The sequence below is a fragment of the Theobroma cacao genome, chromosome 8 (assembly GCF_000208745.1).
Source record: "Theobroma cacao cultivar B97-61/B2 chromosome 8, Criollo_cocoa_genome_V2, whole genome shotgun sequence".
In the NCBI taxonomy this organism is placed as follows: domain Eukaryota; kingdom Viridiplantae; phylum Streptophyta; class Magnoliopsida; order Malvales; family Malvaceae; genus Theobroma; species Theobroma cacao.
This window is the reverse complement of record NC_030857.1, coordinates 1,472,473-1,491,499: the sequence shown is the minus strand read 5'-3', so window position 1 is coordinate 1,491,499 and position 19,027 is coordinate 1,472,473. Positions and strand designations below refer to the sequence as shown.

The 19,027-nt window shown below is 39.5% G+C and overlaps 4 protein-coding genes across 7 annotated transcripts; 1 reads left to right on the top strand and 3 right to left on the bottom strand.

Annotated features, from left to right (window-relative positions):
• Positions 1,566–6,787, top strand: LOC18591458 (cytokinin dehydrogenase 5). 2 transcript variants are annotated; one of them, XM_018125807.1, is made up of 6 exons: positions 1,566–2,613; positions 2,848–2,856; positions 2,963–3,090; positions 3,398–3,673; positions 4,470–4,732; positions 5,818–6,787. In XM_018125807.1, the coding sequence occupies exons 1-6, from the start codon at positions 2,019–2,021 to the stop codon at positions 6,158–6,160; spliced, it is 1,614 nt and encodes a 537-aa protein (XP_017981296.1). In that variant the 5' UTR covers positions 1,566–2,018; the 3' UTR covers positions 6,161–6,787. The 2 variants fall into 2 exon arrangements, with proteins under 2 accessions (XP_017981296.1, XP_007017645.2); XM_007017583.2 differs by lacking the exon at positions 2,848–2,856.
• Positions 7,069–12,053, bottom strand: LOC18591457 (ribosomal RNA small subunit methyltransferase I). 3 transcript variants are annotated; one of them, XM_018125809.1, is made up of 11 exons: positions 11,426–12,053; positions 11,274–11,334; positions 11,116–11,183; positions 10,945–11,041; positions 10,724–10,852; positions 10,486–10,594; positions 10,257–10,401; positions 9,588–9,630; positions 7,819–7,992; positions 7,572–7,685; positions 7,069–7,384 (listed from the first exon to the last, which is right to left on the bottom strand). In XM_018125809.1, exons 1-10 carry the CDS (start codon positions 11,632–11,634, stop codon positions 7,581–7,583), a joined length of 1,140 nt encoding a protein of 379 aa, XP_017981298.1. In that variant the 5' UTR covers positions 11,635–12,053; the 3' UTR covers positions 7,069–7,384; positions 7,572–7,580. The 3 variants fall into 3 exon arrangements, with proteins under 3 accessions (XP_017981298.1, XP_017981297.1, XP_017981299.1); XM_018125808.1 differs by having other exon boundaries at positions 7,069–7,685; XM_018125810.1 differs by having other exon boundaries at positions 7,069–7,685; positions 11,274–11,567.
• Positions 12,208–15,049, bottom strand: LOC18591456 (probable ubiquitin-conjugating enzyme E2 18). Its single transcript, XM_007017579.2, has 6 exons — positions 14,822–15,049; positions 14,566–14,669; positions 14,342–14,444; positions 14,159–14,222; positions 12,630–12,718; positions 12,208–12,523 (listed from the first exon to the last, which is right to left on the bottom strand). Exons 1-6 carry the CDS (start codon positions 14,849–14,851, stop codon positions 12,428–12,430), a joined length of 486 nt encoding a protein of 161 aa, XP_007017641.1. The 5' UTR covers positions 14,852–15,049; the 3' UTR covers positions 12,208–12,427.
• Positions 15,693–18,979, bottom strand: LOC18591455 (BEL1-like homeodomain protein 11). The gene is made up of 4 exons (XM_018125326.1): positions 16,914–18,979; positions 16,441–16,820; positions 16,298–16,358; positions 15,693–16,191 (listed from the first exon to the last, which is right to left on the bottom strand). The coding sequence occupies exons 1-4, from the start codon at positions 17,691–17,693 to the stop codon at positions 16,030–16,032; spliced, it is 1,383 nt and encodes a 460-aa protein (XP_017980815.1). The 5' UTR covers positions 17,694–18,979; the 3' UTR covers positions 15,693–16,029.

Genomic DNA, 19,027 nt, shown 5'->3' with positions numbered 1-19,027 from the left:
AAAGAATACAGTTAGGTTTGAAGCAAGGATATGAGACATGGGTCATGGCAGGCAAGATTCATGCTGCTTGTTCAACTCTTAAGGACATCATCCACTGTGAAATATCAACTCATGTCAAAAAAAGGAAGAGAGATTGCTCATCTTTCTCCTCATAATAAATCAATCTGTCATGGGTTTTTGGTTTACATTTGATTTGTGCAAGTGACAAAGATAATACCCCTGCCGTTAGAGATGAAAGCTGTGAAAATTCATGTCATCCTCGCAGGGTGAAAAAGGAGTAGATTAAAAGAAAAGATTGATGAAAGACAAATTGGAAATACCATCTTTCTCCCCTCATTTAAAACATTGATTTGACCAAACAACACGTCTTAAGGAGGGGGGGGCGGGGGGGAGGGGAAGCATGCTCCAATCCAAAACGTTGGACCCCCCAAATCGATCATGGGAGGGAAAATAACAATTCATTCCCCATAGTTCAAGCTGTTCACACACTTAAACAGATGGTGATGATCATCAAAGTAAACGCGTTTCACTGTCAATCACTTACGACATGGTAATCCCCACATGTTTCCAAGTCCTCGTGGAAGATATGGGTAAAATTCGTCGTCAATTTTAAGGCGTATACTCCTGTTCTTCCAATCTTTTGATGAACAGATTATTATTATTATTAGGTTCATTGGAACCAACCCCACCATTCGATGCAGAAACAACAAGGAAAACGTAGGTAGCTAGCATGGAAATTTGTGCACCTTTGTGAAAACCATGAATGTTCTAAACTACTAAAGATTAAATTAAAATCTTAGTTTAATATTAGCAGCAACGGTCCAAAAACTAAGCCAAAGGGTTTTATTTGAATATTTTGGTGAGGCATGCAAAGTCTGCGTGATTAAATTATTAAATCTAGCATGGGCCATGCAGGTCAACTTCGAATTTAATTTTTTTTCCCCAAGGTAGTACATTATTTTGTTTAGTGGTCCATATTAATGAGAAAATTAATTCATAGTAAACCCCCCCCCCCCCCCCCCNCCCCCCCCCCCCCCCGGCCCCCGGCTCTCTCAAGACAGAAAAATCTATCTTACATTTGACCAAAAACACCACCCAACTTCTTGTTTTTATGCTTTGTTATATATACTATTTATGGGAAAAGGAATAAAGCTAGTGGAAATTTGGGTTAGATTAGTTGAAGTAATTCACAGGTTATGACAGAATCAAGATTGGGTTTTGGTTCAAATCTGAAAAGAGGGATCATCATCGGGGCAGAAGAGGCTTTGGAAACCTGTACAAGTTTCAGTCAGGGAAGATAAAATTGAAAATGAACAGTGAGGAAGGGGAAGGGCGCAGTCGCGCAGCACCCACGTGAAGCTTCCACAGCAGGGGACCCCACGGAGATCCTCCGTATCCAAAATGGACCCCACGCCCATTCCCCTCCTGAAGGGCATGTAAGTAGGGGCCCCAACTCTCTCTCCCCACACGTGTCTCCCCAGACCTTCGCACGTGAATGGCCACGTGTCTCCCGCTCTGCTTTTGTCTTATAAATTAAGAGAACCTGTATCTTATATCCTAGACACAAGAAAAAGGATCAGCGGCATACTGGTCAGACTCAGACTCCTGTTTCTCCATACACGCAGAAACCCTTTTTTTTTTCTTTCTCTTCTCTTGAAGTTCCTCGTTGCCTTCGTTCACTTCTCTTATGTTTAGTCTTTAGTTTACCCACCATTTTTATCTCTATACACAACGTGAAAGAGAATAGAGAGGAATCGGTGCATGTTGATTGTTGACGTAGTAAATCTTTAAAGTGCTATCCGGGCTTACGTTAACGCTGCCACCAAAGATTTTGTTCCTTTTTCAACGCTCTCCGACGGTGTCCCTCACCCCTTTTTACCACCTTTCTTTTCTCTCTATATATTCATTGTCGTTGCTCCACACACACTCCAAGCGAAAAGACGATATCCAAAGAAACCATTTCTTGCGCAGCAAAAGAAGGGGCCTTGTAAAAGAAAAAACGGGCATTCTTCTTTGATATGGCAACTAAGCTTCTTTTAACGTTTGCTATTTGTAGATTAATTGTTACTGTGGGGTTGACCTTGGACCCCGCAGAGCTTCTCCGCCTTGGAGTTGACGGTCAACTCAGCGTTGACCCCTCCGACGTGGAAACGGCTTCCCTCGATTTCGGCTTACTCATCCGAACTGAGCCGCTCGCCGTCTTGCACCCAGCTTCGGCCCGGGACGTAGCGAAGCTTGTCAAAGCCGCCTACGGGTCAAATCACGGGTTCACCGTGTCGGCGAGGGGACATGGGCACTCCATAAACGGACAGGCTCAGACCACGAACGGGGTGGTGATTCAGATGAGTGGGTCGAGAGGGAGTGGGCGGATGGCGTCAGGGAAGCCACCTCAGCCTCGAGTTTGGGCTCGAGAGAGTTACGTGGACGTGTGGGGTGGGGAGCTTTGGATAGATGTGTTGAGGAGTACCCTAGAGTATGGACTCGCACCCAAGTCATGGACCGATTACTTGTACCTTTCTGTTGGTGGCACTTTGTCTAACGCTGGAATTAGTGGCCAAGCTTTCAATCATGGTCCACAAATTAGCAATGTCTACGAGCTTGACGTTGTTACAGGTTCGTTCTTTTTTTAACTTTGCATGCTCGTTTTCTCTTGCATTGTTCCCTTTTTTTTTAAAAAAAAGAATTATATATAACTCCAAAGAGTTCAGATTTTCCTTGGTCAAAAGATTTTCTGTTAACGTTTTTCTGATGTGGGTTTTGTCTTAATTGTCGACTTCAAAACTTTTTTTTTATCATTTTTGGACATGACTACTATTAAGATAATTTTGTCTTGACCATCATGTACAGGAGTGTTTGGTACGGCATGCTTCTCTGTTTCTTTTAATGTTTTACTACTACAAGTTTTTTCAAGTTCATCATCGAGGTGCTTATCTGCATTTTGCATCATGGGTTTGGTGAACAGGGAAAGGTGAGCTCTTGACATGCTCAGAAGAACAAAACCCAGAGCTGTTTCAGGCTGTTCTTGGCGGTTTAGGACAATTTGGAATCATCACCAGAGCTAGAATTTCTCTCGAGCCTGCTCCACAAAGGGTATCTCTCTTTTTCCTTTGATCATTACTGGTTTAAAATGTTTTTTGGTTGGGTTTCCAGAGTGGGACAGGAAACCTTTTACAATTTCCTAGTATTAGTTATTGTCAAAACCTAAAAAGAAAAGTATCATGACCTAAAGAGTTAAAGGGGGTAGGGGTTTGGGTCCATTGCAGCCTTTTAACCCCATTCAAACGGCTGTTCTAAAGCTGGCAATGTTGTTGACGTGTCGTTTTTGCCTCTAACGTGGTCTCTCTCTCTCTTTCTCTCTCTCTCATTTCTTGTGGGTTTCCTTGTTTGTTCTCTGTAGGTGAGGTGGATCAGGGTGTTGTATTCCAATTTCTCGGCTTTTACCACGGACCAAGAATACCTCATTTCTCTGCAGGGAAAACCAACCAGCCAAAAATTCGACTATATTGAAGGTTTCGTCATTGTAGATGAAGGCCTCATCAACAATTGGAGGTCTTCCTTCTTTTCCCCCCGTAACCCCGTCAAAATTTCCTCTCTCGGGGCTAATGGAGGCGTGCTCTATTGCCTGGAAATCACCAAGAACTACCATGAATCTACCGCTGATACCATCGATCAGGTATACCTTTTACTACAAGCCTCATCCCCTCAATCCATCATCAATGATACTTATTAGTGCAATATTAATTATTACCGATTACCAGTTCTAAGTAATCTATGACTACTCTCTTTGTTTTCTTCTATGACACGTATGCAAGCTGTGTGTTTGAACAGCGAGCATATTCCTTATCAATTCATCTTTGTTTATTTTTTTGAAAAATACACTAACAAGTTGAAGACTTGAACCCCTCTCCTAGTTGGAATAGTTAGAACCTTCTACCAAAATCCCTGTCCTTCTTTGCATTATTGGTGCACATCCAAAGTCGTTTGGGGTTTCTTTAATTTTTTGTTTAAAGCCTTATATCATCACCCGAGGGGGGATTGCCCCTCCCTTGTCCTAGATTATATGATGGAGATTATTACTCTGTCAAGTAAATATTTAATGAAGTATAACCTACTTAAAAATGTAATGGAAACATAAGCAAGAAAACATGGAAGATCTTGTGTGATCTAGCATCCCCATCTAATTCTAAGAATGAACACTACTTTATAATAGTATATTACATTAAACAATCACTAAATCTAAGCCGTCCATGGTCCACTCACCAAATTATTCCCCTCTAATTAATCTCTTTTTGCCCATTAAAAGAATTGATTGGAATCGAACTTATCCTGACAAAAGCAACTGTTTTGGTTTGGCAGCAGCTTTCTTTTTTTGTGGACTTTGATTGCATATTCTGATGTTTTTTAAATTATTGACAGCAAAAGTTTTTTATTTTAGTTCTGAAGCTTGCGGTTGGTCTGTTTTTGTGCAGGAAGTAGAGTCTCTGTTGAAGAAATTAAATTTTATACCGACATCAGTCTTTACAACTGATCTGCTGTATGTGGATTTCTTGGACCGGGTCCACAAGGCCGAGTTGAAGCTCCGGTCCAAGGGTTTGTGGGAGGTTCCACACCCATGGCTGAACCTTTTTGTCCCCAAATCAAAGATTGCTGACTTCGATAAGGGAGTCTTCAAGGGCATTTTGGGTAATAAAACCAGTGGGCCAATTCTCATCTACCCAATGAACAAAAACAAGTATGTCATGCATTGTTATCATTGCTCTGCTCATGTCCTTTTGTGTTTTTTACACCTAGCATTGCATTTGCATGCATGAAACATGCAAAATGTTATCTTCTCATGTATGACCCCATCCCTTCCACCATAGCCACCCTTCCATTTTCTAACATGTTTTTGACATGTAAAATCAATACCATGAGTAACTAGTGCATGTCACATATGCATGCTGACTTGCTGTATCCATGCATATATGAACGCACGAGCAATCTCTTAGCTTAAGGGTTTGATTGGGTAAATAATCAAAGCCTTTGACATGGAGATGATGAGAGTGTCGGCAGTAGAATTTTGAGAGAGGTTTATAGCTTTCCAAAGAGTTTTCCTTGATCACTTGCAAACAGTTATTTTAGAGCCTCAAGACCATGTAAAGGAATTACCCGTGCATTAATGAAAAGGACAAGAAAAGATTGTCGGCAACTGCAGATTAATTTACAGTGGCCTCGAGTTTGATTGATCATATTCAGAATCGGTTCTGAAAAGGAGAGTTCTCTACTTCGTTGGGTAGAAGAAGATGGAAAACAAGAGAGGGGGGGGGGTGGTGAGCGGTGGTAAAAAAATCAGGTAGTACCTAGTACCATGAGTTAATCCACTAATGGTGGTCCTGACACAAGATCAAGACACATAGCAGTGGATCAGAAAGGAGAACACGTGGAGCAACATGCAGATGCTCCCAACACCAACAGATGAATGTTTTTAGCGATCGAGGCCAGCTACGATTGATAAACACTTTAGCTCTTTTGTTGACCGGAACCCAACAAATCGACGGTAATGATCCTCCAAGTGGGAGGATTCTCGTGTCAGGAGATCTTCTCCCAGGGCCCCACTGATGGGAAGTATCCATGTCTTGTTACAAATTAGTTCCAGGAACAGAGCCGTTAGTACAGGTTAACGACCCATCACCCCCGCTAAGCCTGGGTCCCTTTGATTCGTTCAGAACCATCAAATCTCAACTACCGTTTCCACACACAAATGCATAACATGTTTTTTGCAAAGCCAAATTGCTGCATTTGCGCTCCGCTGACGCGTGTTTTTGTAATATGGTGCAGATGGGACCCTAGGAGCTCTGTGGTGACGCCCGATGAGGATGTGTTTTACCTGGTGGCATTGCTAAGGTCAGCCTTGGATAATGGGGAGGAGACCCGGAGCTTGGAGTGCGTTACCGATCAGAACCGTCGGATTCTTAGATTCTGTGATGACGCCGGTATCAAGGTGAAGCAGTATCTACCTCATTACACTACGCAAGAGGAGTGGATGGACCACTTTGGCGATAAGTGGGATCGGTTCCATCAAATGAAAATGGAATTTGACCCAAGGCACATTTTGGCCACTGGCCAACAGATTTTCAGACCCTCCTTCCCTTCCTCTTCTTCGAATATGGCTTCATGGTGATGACAACTGATACAAAACAAAAGCTAGTAACGACATTAACGTACTACTGACTTAGGAATATTCTTGTTCTTGTTGTACATAGAAATGGGCATATGGGCTAAGGGACAAGAAGGATAATTGATGATTCTCGGTTAACCCATACCGGAAAGAGGGTTGGATTGGACAGGGGAGGCTTAGGTATTATCGTGATTAGGAAGGGAGGGTGTTTTTTCCCGCTGTGGCGCAATTTTAGGAGTTGTTTTCTGTGGGGAGTAACTGATACCAGACGGTGGAAAGAGGAGGATTGATTTGGGAGAAGGTGGTGGGGGGGCCTATGATCTTGCAGTGCACATGTGATGTTATAGTAATTGCAGTGCTCGGGATCCCGACCGTCCCAACTGATTGCCTTGTGGATCTTGTCTGCAGTTTCCTGGCACCGCTGGTACCAGTTCCATCCAGCGTGGATCGGCGATTTGCTGCTTTTACCCCTTTTTTTTGGACATGTAATTATCAGAAGTAGTATTTTGTAAAAAAAAATGCACGTTGATTAGTTTCAGATGACATCGACTACAGAGCAGAAGATCTGCAAGCATCTTTGTTTTGGGATATTCCATGTTTTTCCTCTACTTGCAGGATTCACTTTGATTACGAAGTCTTTGTCGCCTTTCCAGGGGCACTCGCAAATAAGACAGGATTGGCAACATCATATCAGGAAAAAAAAGATAAAAAAAGGAAACAAAACAAGAAAACATTTATACAGTAAGGCGTAAGACATGACATGATAGAAACGTGCCCTGAATCCTTCCCCTAGGATAACTAGTTGGCTGTTGACTTCTGAAGTGACATTGCCATAGTTATTTTTCCCTCCTCCCTCTTCCATTTTCCCCCTAAGAAAGCAAGGAAATAGAATGGAAATATGAACAGGAAAGTGGAAGGAAACAGACTTACTGATAAATTTAAAGGATGAAAAAGAATCTGCCGTCGAAACCCGTTTGTCCTGGTTACATACAACTTAAGCAGTTGGTGAACAAAATGGAGGTCCAACTATTAACAACAGAAAAATCACAAGTAAAATTGTAGTTCAGATCTGATATATTTAGTGATTTGTCAAGGTTAAGAACTTGGGCAAATTGATAGTACTGCATCTAAAATTACTGCTCCATAACTCCGATATGGCCTGTTCTCCCTATCAAATGTCTGACTCAAAAGTACTTTATTCAACTTTTGCTCTAACCATAGCACCCCCTGGACATCAAAAAATGGGGTAAAAAGGAAAAATAGCCTAGCATAAATTTCCCTGTTCAAGCAAAAGTAGTTATAAAGGTTAAAAGGGTTAACCGGTGTTCTTTAACTTATGCCTTTTCAAGGTATCAAATTCGAAACCTTCTTACTAGCACAGAGTTATAAGATGCTAGCACTTAATGTCACTCACAGCATGGCATTAATTTGAATCCTCTGCCTCACTTTTCTTTCCAAACTTTCTCAAGGCAAGTGAATATATCATTTTCTTTTTCATTGATGTTCCTTGAGCCACCAATTTGACTGCCTGCGATACACATCATATTCAATTGTTAAAGATTAACTTCCTGAGAATTTCAGATCAGGCCTCTGCAAGATATAAATTTGTACAGTAATAAACTTAAATTTGATAAATTATAAATGCAGTGAAAAATCATTACCGAAGAAAGACTATGACCACTGGAGATCAATTCTCTCAGTTCATTTTCTAACTGACACTCTGATGGAGTTTCTACAGTGCAATTTGCATTGCCTTCAATCAAGAGTGTAATTTCTCCCTTTGGCTGATGAGTTGAAAAAACTTCTTTTGCTTTCCCCAAAGTGCCCCGCCAAAACTGCAAGAATTAATCATCTTCATTACTAAATCAAGGATTATATAAAGAAAAATCCACAAAGTAAATCAAGGTCAAACTGGTTAATGGATTTAGCACAAATAAAATTTCCTTTCATCCAAAAGAGTTAGCTTAAAAAAAATTGGCATGTCTATTGAACTACTACCTAAGTGCTTTCATTGTATTTCCTTAAAATAAGATCTTCAAATCATTGCAGCTGCATGATGGTGAAATGACATAAATATTACATCAAGTGGCAATGAGTGGTGAGGTAATGGACCAATCCCAACCAATAGGGTTCAAGTGCTAGACTTCTGGGTCAAACCACCAAAAGTACGGCTGGGTAGGAAGCCAATAACAGAATGAATGCTTAGCTGTTAAACTAAACAGGGTCTGCAAAAGCGGCACTTCATATATCAAAGAAATGATCTTGCAATGAGGATGTTTTCTACAGTCCATACAAAGCCATTCTCTAGCTAGCTAGCTTCTTCTGTTTTTTGCCATTAGCATCCTTGCTCATAATATCATAAATAAAATGTTTTCTTCTCTTCTTTCTAAATGTTGCACACATAAAAGCAGAGGTCAAAACAGATAGTTACAACCCCATTAATCTACAACAAAATTGGACAGTCCCAAGCCCGTAGGACCATGAAGCACCGAATTACAAAGTTGAGGTACAAACAGACAGACGCCAAACAGCTGGATACTCACAAAATTCTTCCAATTTATTTCCATAAACAAAAGTCACCTGGAAATATGTATGCAGACAAGTTCAATCATAACCATATATAAGAAGTTTTGAAACTAGGAAGTTATGCTTCAACTCATTTAGGAGCAAGAACAGTTGCATTTCCTTTCTACCTTAGATAGAGTTCTGTAGACTACAAACAGTAAAGACACACCAATGACCCTTTATGTTTTTTCCTTTCGCCTTCCATGCAAGCCTAGTTGTAAAGTATCAGACAAATATTGCAAACAAGAGCAATCCCAATGTGGGGTGAAGAACACAACAGAATAAAAGCTTGAACTTAACGGAAAGAACAACATTGAAGGAAAAACTCTATTCTCATAAACCAAAATTTTTTCAATTCTTAAACTCATACTCAACATTCAATCATCAGAAAGTACTTCAATAGTCCAAAGACCTGCGTATATGGGCTTTATAAAGCCCTATAACATAAGGTCCAAATAAAATGATGCTAGCCCAACAAAGCCCACATAAATACGGTTCAAATTCTGATCAAGAAAAAAAAGGTCCAAACAGAAGAAGGTAAGCCTCCAAAGAGTAAGCCCTATTCTTAAAATTTTCGCGTAAAGCAGGTTCACCTAAAGCATTTAGGCAATGGTCATCTTCTGGTTTTGGGTGATGAGGTCTACAAGAAAGTGATAAAAGGCAGAACATGCTCATTGATTGAAGCTATAAACATTAATAATTTAGTTACTGAAAGACATGAAAGAAGAAGAGGCTATGTTTCTATTTGAACCATTGAGGCCATTAAGTTTACATACACATATATGCTAGCAACAATAAAATCAAATCTCGCAAATTCTTGACGAAGCAGCATAAAAAGATAACCAGAAACACAATATAAACCTACCTCTTCATGTATTTTTGTAAGTTCCCGAGCTATAACACACCGTCTGCAATGAAAATAAAAAAACCGTCATAATAACCCCTAAAGAGTCATCTGTTATTTCTACTGAACACTGACTTTAAAGATTCCAATGAATGCAACTGAGAAAGTATTATAAAAGCATGAAAGATAACTAACTGAAGCAAGGACAAAGCACATAATGTCAAACAAGCAAGCAAGGCTCATGCACTTAAAGATGACAGAAACTTGCCCAACCAATTGTAGTGAACCAGAATTTTTCACCACTCTAACTAGAATGCCTAGGGAACTGCTAATGGGGATTCCTGATATTAATTTGATAATGGATTAGTATAAAACTACAGCAAGTTAAGTAACAAGCTTTACATAATTAGGGAACCCTTAATTTATTTTTCACCTTATACACCACCTATATGTTTTTCAGCAATGCAAATACATTCAAACATGAGTATCTGCCATAAAATTAAAAAGAGGATACTTCTGGCTCAAGCGTATTTCTCCTCCTCATAGTAAAATAATAAACCATACACTCCATCTTGTCATACCAAGTCCCTTCACAAAAAATGAATAGCTCTTTCAAGCCTTCCTCTGACTCCTACCATTTAATAGTAAATTAATCACAGCTAATGGAAGATATGCAGATATATTGTTCACCTTGAGTCACCAAAAATTGGGGAACTTTCTTCAAGAAACTGACAAAGCTTGTGAGGAGGAACATAGAAGATTTGCGTTGTTGTCTCACTTGCAGAAGCCATCAGCCTCTCCTTCCGTGAACCAGCATGTCTCGGAAGAAATCCAACTGCAACATTGTACGTGATATCAGTAATAATTTCCACACATTCACAGAAGCATGCTCTACAACAATGTTTCACAAAAAAATTACCAAATGTAAACTCATCAGTGGACAACCCTGAGGCAGAAAGAGCAGTTAAGAAGGCAGAGGGTCCTGGAATTGGAATGACAAGAATGTTTTCATCCACACATAACTTCGCCTACACCGAGAATCCAACCATCAGCCGGTACATTCTTCATCAAAGACCAAAGATAAACAAATAATCCATCTAAAACTTGTATCAGCAAACATTCTACGGAATTCAGCCAAGCAGGATGCAAATACTCACCAGTTCGGTACCAGGATCGCTAATGCCTGGCATTCCCGCATCGCTGATCAATGCTATGATCTCACCTCGCTTTAACCTCTTTAGAACCGTTTGTTCTCTTTGAGATTCATTAAATTTGTGATAACTTAGCTGGAGTCTAAAAACCGCACAATCAGAAATTGAAAAATAAAAACAATGAAAGGCATCAAAGCGACCACAGAAAATGGCTCAAACTCACTTACGAGAGGAGTTTTGATGCTGTAATAGTGAAGTAACTTGCCGAAATGCCGCGTGTCCTCCGAGAGTATGACGTCAGCTGATTTCAAGACCCGAAGAGCTCTGCATTGAAGAAATTACCAATAATTTTTTTGCTTAAAAAATAAAGAAATAAATGAAAGAAGAGGACTAATTACCGTAAAGTGATATCTTCAAGGTTTCCAATTGGTGTTCCAACGAGATAGAGTCCAGGTTTCAGAGGTCCCTGCCACCGCAATAACCAAAAAACTGCGTTACATTAGTTTCCTCATAAAGTTCAAAAGAGTAGAAAAAGGGAAAAGAATGGAGGTTTTACGCGTTTGGACGCTTGTTCGGTGATGAAGTCGGTGAATTCTGATGAACTTTGGGAGGTCGAGCTAAAGGAAAGGAGGAAAAGTTTGGGGTAAAAGGAGAGAGAATTGAGGAATTTGAGGCCGGGTTGAGTAGAGAAGAAGTAAGGAGACGTACGACGGCGGGACAGAGCGGTCGTTGTGACGGAAACGGCGGTTGAAGGCAGTCGTCGCAGCAGCATTTTCACTTTCAGCTTTTCGGTTTGCAGTGAGAACAGGAGAAGGCCAATTGTGTAAGGTTGCAGACTTTAACTCGATCCTGTTCTGAAACGGCGCCGTTTTGGAATTAGTTAATATAAAAAATAAAAGGGCATGCCCAGTGTCCATGGACCAGGCCCGCGAGGACTCGGGCCTGGACTTTTAGAACTAAATCCAAGCCCAACTTAGCCCTTGAACCGGTGTCCCTGTCCCTCACTCTCCATTAGACCATTGCCATTATCCCTTAAATTATATGATAATTAGTCTTTTTTACCCAAAATCGTCTTCTTTTCTTCCTTTTCGACCATTCCTTAAATTTTCTGATTTATTACTAATTTGCCCTCAAATTTTGTTAATTAAAACCTAAAAAAAAAAGAAAATCCTCTTCTCAACCATCTAATGGAGGATTAAGAAAAAGGGCAACCAAGATATTAGGAACAAACATTTTCATTAGATAGAACTTTCAGAACTGCCAAATTCTCAACAGTTAAGAATAAGCCAAGAGGAAGAACTTCATGCGGCTATCGCCTTAACCTTATCCAAATTCCATCCCAACTTAACACTTCGCAGCGCCATCGAGTCAGAAGATTCACTCTCCAGTTGGCATAATTTAGCCTTATATATAGGTAAACGACCAACCTGCAACGAGGTGTATTGTCCTCCCACGCTGTCCTACTACAGTCAATGAGTGGGTGTATAACATGATTAAAAGAGGAACAGGTTAACATTATCTCCACTGCTGCTTGGAGGAGGCAACCACATTCAAATTAAATCTAAGTTTAATTCATAATTTCATACACAGCAAGAGAAATGTATAAATAAGGTTACCATGGCAATTAGGGAGGGTCCATCCTCCCTTTCCCATTTTCCCTGATAAAACCCTCGGTTTTATACGCAGATTATAGATAACAGGTTTATATCATTACACTTTATCGTCATGGAACCACCATCTCGTCTCCTTGGGAGACCTGCCATTCCGACAGTTCTTAACGTATCGATCATTATCAGCTGGCCGTTGCTGCATAATGACAAAAGTAAATTCAGTATTCCAGCTTTGACTGGATAAAGACCAGACCTCGGATAACATAAACAAATGGTCAAAACGTGTAACAGTTCCAACAGACCTTCACGGTTGAGCTTGATAACATGGAGAGAATGCTGATACAGATGGAACTGACAGTCATGGCTGGGGACCAGGAATCATACAGAATATCTGCAAAATATGAACAAAATGTTGTATGTTGGTTTCTTAGATAATTGCCACATGCATATGACAAGGAAAGGTGCAAAATCGATATTAATGGCCAAGCAGTCTTTCTTGTTTTTCTACATTATTCAAGAACTTGGTACGCCTAACTGTTTTACATTAAGTCTCTATATTTGTCTCAGATGCATACCAGAAAAATAGCAGAATGACATATTATTATCAAACGGATCAGCATTAAAGTGTAATGGATCATGATATCCTGGAAGCATCAGAAACTTGACTAAATGAATACTCACATGCATATGAAGCACAAACAGCAAGAACACATTTTCAAATAAAATAATAATTGATGCATAAAACAAGCCATAACAGATTTCTTGAAGGCCAGGGAGGCTTACAATTAAAGCAAACATCTAAGAAAGAATAGTTGGAAACAAAATGCCATATCCAACGTCTACATGAAACTGACCTAATCATCAACACCTCGAGGATCATATCTAGAGTCCACAAACACAGAAGACAAACTTTCAGGGCAAACCAAATTTTACTTGCTTGTGTGATGCACCCAACATTCTTGAGAGTCAAGACTCACTCATGACTGAAATAAGTAAAGAGCTCCAAACAAGCACTTTACAAATTTTACCAACAATTTGACACTCGGAACGTATAACTATGACCAACCTCTCTTAGACATCTTCCTTTACATATTTTTCTACAAATAGTTCCATTATATGATTTAAGAAAAACAAATTCCCTTTGATAACCGGTAATGTACTTAGACTAGAGAAACTCCAAGAATAGGACAGCAACAGAAAATTTCAGTACCTCTCCACTCACCTCTGAAAGTAGAACAAGGGAGAATTATCACTTAAAAAGTATTCAGCACCACAATCAAATTGATGGTTTTTAGTGAATCTTTATATACTCACAGCTTGAGTAGGAGGAATGACGAAAATGACAACAACACAGGAAAAGTGTATAGTTCCAAAGCATAAATAATTGGCTCAAGAACTACTTTCAACAATATATAAAAGTTGCTATACCCATCATATAGCATACCACGATTTACATCCAACAAAAGCATTAACATACATCATTGACAAATTAGAGGACCTTCCACTTATGCAGTATGCCATTTCTTAAAATCTATCACCAGAATCAGAATTATCTTTAACAGAATTACATGACTACACTCTCTCAAGAAAGATGAGAGGAAACTCAAAAGAGATATGTCAAAAAGAACCACTACATTTATGATTACAAATAATCAATATCATGGCCATCGGACTTCACAAATCATCATTCTCTATCAACCGTAAACATCATACAAACTTCAAGCAATATGATTACAAAACTAGATGTTTAAAACAACTATAGTTAGCAACAAGGGAAACAACAAGTTAACAAATCGTGCTGATTAACAAAAGAATTAACACTAGCCAATACCTAAACAAATATGTCCATTGCTATAAATGTGAGGATGCAGCGGAGCCGGAGGGACAAAAATCACCTGCTCAATCAACAAAAGAATACCATAATCTTCATTCAATTGTTATTTATCTTTTCACTTTCACTAATTACTCAGTAAGAAAACAATCTAAAATGACAAAAAGGAAAGAGAAGGAGTACCTGGGGTGCCTCCATAGGGTAATGCTCGGGAAAATCAACCTGTAGTTGATAAGTTTCATTGGCATAAAGCGTTCCAGGGGCTCCGTTGACTTCGATTATCCATCTTTTGACAAAAAAATAAAACAAATTAAAGACCGAAAACCCAAATTAATCCCCCGATTAAAAGTTTAACTTTCCCGAAAAATTGAAAGAAATTGATTAAAAGAGTAGAAGAAAAAATGAACCTTTGGAGATTATCAGTAACTTTGTGCTTGAACCCAGCTGGTGGATTAACCTGCCACTCCACAAGCTCCTTCTGGAGTCTATTACATGCGATCTTGCTTAAAGCCTACGCAAAAACATATCCCCCCCAAATAATAAAAAGTCAAAAACATCAAACAAATAGAAAAACAACAAAGAAAAGAAAATCTGCCAGACGCAACCGAAACTAGGGATAATAAATAACTTAAATAAATATAGAAATAACAAAAATATCGAAACCTTGCGTGAATGAGCGGAAGAGCTTGTCATGGCTTCCGCACGAGAGAGCGAGAGAGAGACTGTACCGTCTGGTCTCTTTCTTTTTTATACTAACAGCAAACTTGGGGAAGGGCAAAGATCTGTACGATTACACTACTTTCTTCTTTGAAGAGAAATGCGAATTATGATTGGTCGAGAATTTGGGAGAGAGAGAAACAATGTTAACTAAATCGGACGATCGAGAAAATCTTTCGCTACCGTAGCGAGATAACGGAGATTCGAGATATTGGAACACTCTGATTTTTCCACGTGGCATGGGACAATTTGCTTTTGGAGTTGTTCCAATCATGTTGACTTTTTTCATTTTTGGTCGGGGGGGAGAATAGGATTCGGTAAGGTTCCTTTCATTGCAATTTGTAACTTTGTTCGAATGTACTAATAATAATAAAAAACAATTATTAATAAAAAAAAGAAAGAGAATATTTGTTGCCTAAACCATATTTAATTCTCTTCTTATGATTTCGAATCCGACCGACTACCGACATCGGATTCACCAACAAGACATGTCACCCGTCACCGGATAATCTCACCCATCATTGAGACACAGTTATATTTGCATTAATTTAAAAAATTTATCTGATTTAAAATTTTAAGAATTTATTTCGATAATTAATTATAATTTAAAGAGTTTTTTTATTGATTAAGTCTATTTCTTTTTATTAATTGGGAAACAAAATCTTGAGGAATATGGACATTGAACAAGTAGATGGATGAGGGTCGCCATCAAAATTGAAGTTCACAAAGTCATTTAATTTTTCTTATGGATTTTCACAGGGGCCAGGGGGGGGTGGGTGGCAGGCTGGACTCTAGTGAATAGGACTAAACAATATCATACAAGAATGTGAGTTGTCTGTCTGTTTATTTCAATCAAACTTTCCTTCAGTAAAAAAAAAATTTCTTTCTCTTTTACAACAAAAATGGCTTAAACACAGCAAATTCAACTGCCAAAACTGATTTCCATGTCGTGCCATGAGGAAGTTATGAGAGCTAGCTTCCACTATTAAGCTTCAAAAATGGATTGGAGACTTGAATTTTTGAGCCTAATTAGTTTTCAATCAAATCCTGGAAGAGCATTGTACAATCTGATTAGTCTAATAACCTTGGGTACAAAAACGAAAGGTGTAAGGAGCATAGATTACTATCTGTCTAAAGTGATCTTTGCTACTCTTTCAATCCTCAGCTTGATCTGCTGCAATACCTTCCCTGCCCATGGAACTGCTAGCTAATGATGGACCAGAGTCTTGAGGAGAGTCTGCAAACTCTTCTTTGTACATTTCTTCTATCATAGGCTTCCAAAGTCGAACTCGAGCATTTATAAACCAGTTTGATACCTGAATTAACAGTAATTAGACCCAGTTTGACATAAACAAAAGCATCAACTAAGCGTACACAAATAGATGATTCGTGGGTAAGTTGAATCTTGTTAAAAGGAATTACTTGATTCTTGGTCAGGCCTGTCTGTGATGCCAACATCAGCTTCTCGGAGTCTGTTGGATAACTGATAAGAACCATGAAACAAATGTTAAGAGTTGTGCTTTAAAGAATCAATGCAGGACGTGATTATACTTAGATGCACTTACGGGTGAAGGAAGTGTTCGAAAAGCCAAGACCGAAGGATTGCTACAGAGGTCTCTGGCAATCCTCTAATAGGCCTCCAAGCTTGCCTTTGGCTTGGGATCATTCCAAGCTGTTGAAGGGACAGTCGGTTGTGTCTAGAATCTCTATCAAACAGGCTAAGTTGAGATAACCCCCTGTTGATTTTCGGTAAATCCTGTGAAAACCTTTTCCTGATGACATTTATTTGAGATATTATGGCATCTCTTAGACTGCCAAAATGCCTGGACATTGCTTGGAGTGCCAAAGCAGTATAAGTCTTTGCTGATCCTACACCGGCTAGCGCTTCAAATGATGAAACCACTTCTTCCATTTGCTGGTAGTATTTCTCGTATCTGATCTCAACCTGAAAATATAACAATAATGACGTTATGAAGTAAGAAATCAAGTTAAAAAATAGTAACTGACACGACAAGATGTCCAACAGGGTCTTGCTAACCTCCTCCAGCAATCCAATGAGCTTTGCAAGTCTAATCTGAAGGTCGTGTTTTTCGGGCAATGATATCTCGTTACTGCAGAATTCTGCTTTTAATTCAGAGGAAAGTCTTGAACCTACCCCTCTGTCACCTAGATATAACTTCCCAAAAACATGATCCTCAAAATTTTTGCTGCCAACATTGACAACTTCATCTAGAAGGGACTGAGCTGGCCTTAGATACCTCGAATTCCCAATAGCAGTACCGAAAGATTCTGCTCCGTACGCAGTCGAACAAGATCGGTGTAATGAGGTGGAAGCTGAAGCAAATGTGCTAGCTGTGAAAGAGTAATCATCACTTATGTGTTCGACTCCTGGATTACAAACTTCTCTGTCTTCTGCCCCGGAAAGCAAGTAACTGGAACTTGCAATATTAGAATTTAAGGAAGGACCAAGCATGTGAGAACCCAGAGACAGTGAGAGCCTCTGAGTCTGGTGGCTCGTCTCGTTAGCTGCTCCAAGAAGGTCCATCAAGTGTCTAGTCTGGCTAATCTCAGATTCTTCTGCGACAATGGGAGCTGGAAGAAGGTCCATTGATCTAGACATTCTTTCCCCAAGAGACTGAATGCTAGGCAACAAGCCAAGGGACTGGGGAAATGTGTTGTGGTGGTTGCCTCTCAAAGCAGAGCCATAAGCACCAAAATGTTGGCCTTCGAATTGGTTTTGGCTATTAATAGAATCTGAGATAATAAAATGGTGTAGGATACTAGAAGCTGGATTTGGAGGTGAATCTCGGGAAACCATAGTAACAGAAATGGAAGTTAAAGGTTTTCAAGAGTTGCTAAAAAGCCAGGGCAAGTGGCCTTCAAATACGAGAGGCAAAAGAAACTATGAGCCTTGATTAAGGAATGAAAGAGATGCAGAATCTGGAAGTACCATTTTAAGACCAGTGAGTCACCGAGTCAACTAAAATTATTGAGCCATAGATATGGTAAGCAAAGCAAAGACAAATTACCATTCCACGTGACAAGCATTAAAAGCGGGTAATGGGTAAGACTCAGATTGAAGCAAGGTGAATATATTCAGCAATCGATAACAAGTACAAAGCCGTAAGTTGCTGGGCATTAAACACAGGTCCACCTGAAGTAATGGCTGACAGGTCTGAAATGGAAATCTGTACTGCCTTTTGCACCCAAAGCAAGTAAGATCTAGAGCCACAAAGAGATCCCAGAATCAGTAGCCACAAGTAAGAATACAATCAGCTCAGTTGCTTTTCCTTGGTAAGCAAAACCGTTTTAAAACTAAGCTGGAAGCAAACCTTGTTGAGGATTCACAAATTGAAATGGGAACCGGGGGAAAGGGAGGGAAAGGAAACAAGGAGTTTCAGTGTGGCAAAGCATGGAGAAGGGAAAAGTAGGGAAGGGGTTGAAGTACAGGAACGGTATTACTGAAAACAAGACAAAGAAATAAACTAATGAGCCATTTGTAACTAACTGAAGCCCTGATTGGGAGAATTAAGGAACTAATGATAAAGTTGAAAAGATAGTGGAACTCACTTGTCTTTAATAAGCAGGAAAAATGAATGGGAAAGCAAGCAACAAAGCATCTGTCAGTAGGTGGAAAACTGCAAATACCTTTGTTGATGGCAGTAACAAATACTAATAATGCATAGAGGAAAAAGAATGACTTTTATCTCTCCCTCAGAGAAAAAAGAAAGGGATTAGGTCTAAATCTAATCAGCCAAAAGCTAGAAGACCTAGATACATAGACCTCTGCTAGTTCTTCAAAAAGGCAAATGTAATTGGCCAAGAAGAAATGAATAAGATGACAGGGAAAGATGGTCCCCAACTTCTTCCCTGACCATAAAACAACAAGCAAAAGCATCAATCCTTCAGCTTTATTGCCTGCAGTTACATTTCTTTGGGAGACTCAAAAGTACTTTCAGCTCAAAAACAGTGTAAACTCTGTCTCTCGCTTGTCACACAAGGAGAGCTCTCAATATGTTAAATTCTTCTGTGGACTGCGTTGCTGTAATCTGCAAAAGGAGGAGAAAAAGTGGGCTATCTTTTGCACACTCCCAGTTTTAAGATTGTTTGCTTGTGAGTCTGTAAACCATATGGGAATATATAACTTTTTCC

Bases quoted from the DNA above. Each gene is read 5' to 3' on its own strand.
- LOC18591458 (XM_018125807.1), top strand. From the start codon at position 2,019: ATGGCAACTAAGCTTCTTTTAACGTTTGCTATTTGTAGATTAATTGTT. The intron at 3,091-3,397 runs GTATCTCTCTTT...TGTTCTCTGTAG, and splicing joins TCGAGCCTGCTCCACAAAGG to GTGAGGTGGATCAGGGTGTT. The intron at 4,733-5,817 runs GTATGTCATGCA...AATATGGTGCAG, and splicing joins TACCCAATGAACAAAAACAA to ATGGGACCCTAGGAGCTCTG.
- LOC18591457 (XM_018125808.1), bottom strand. From the start codon at position 11,634: ATGGACACTGGGCATGCCCTTTTATTTTTTATATTAACTAATTCCAAA. The intron at 10,595-10,723 runs GTGAGTATTTGC...TTCTCGGTGTAG, and splicing joins GCGATCCTGGTACCGAACTG to GCGAAGTTATGTGTGGATGA. The intron at 9,631-10,256 runs GTGAACAATATA...TTTTCATTGCAG, and splicing joins CCAATTTTTGGTGACTCAAG to ACGGTGTGTTATAGCTCGGG.
- LOC18591456 (XM_007017579.2), bottom strand. From the start codon at position 14,851: ATGACAAGCTCTTCCGCTCATTCACGCAAG. The intron at 14,670-14,821 runs GTTTCGATATTT...GTTTTTGCGTAG, and splicing joins CTTCCGCTCATTCACGCAAG to GCTTTAAGCAAGATCGCATG. The intron at 12,524-12,629 runs GTCTGTTGGAAC...GTCATTATGCAG, and splicing joins TATCAAGCTCAACCGTGAAG to CAACGGCCAGCTGATAATGA.
- LOC18591455 (XM_018125326.1), bottom strand. From the start codon at position 17,693: ATGGTTTCCCGAGATTCACCTCCAAATCCAGCTTCTAGTATCCTACAC. The intron at 16,359-16,440 runs GTAAGTGCATCT...GGTTCTTATCAG, and splicing joins TTCGAACACTTCCTTCACCC to TTATCCAACAGACTCCGAGA. The intron at 16,192-16,297 runs GTAATTCCTTTT...CTGTTAATTCAG, and splicing joins CAGGCCTGACCAAGAATCAA to GTATCAAACTGGTTTATAAA.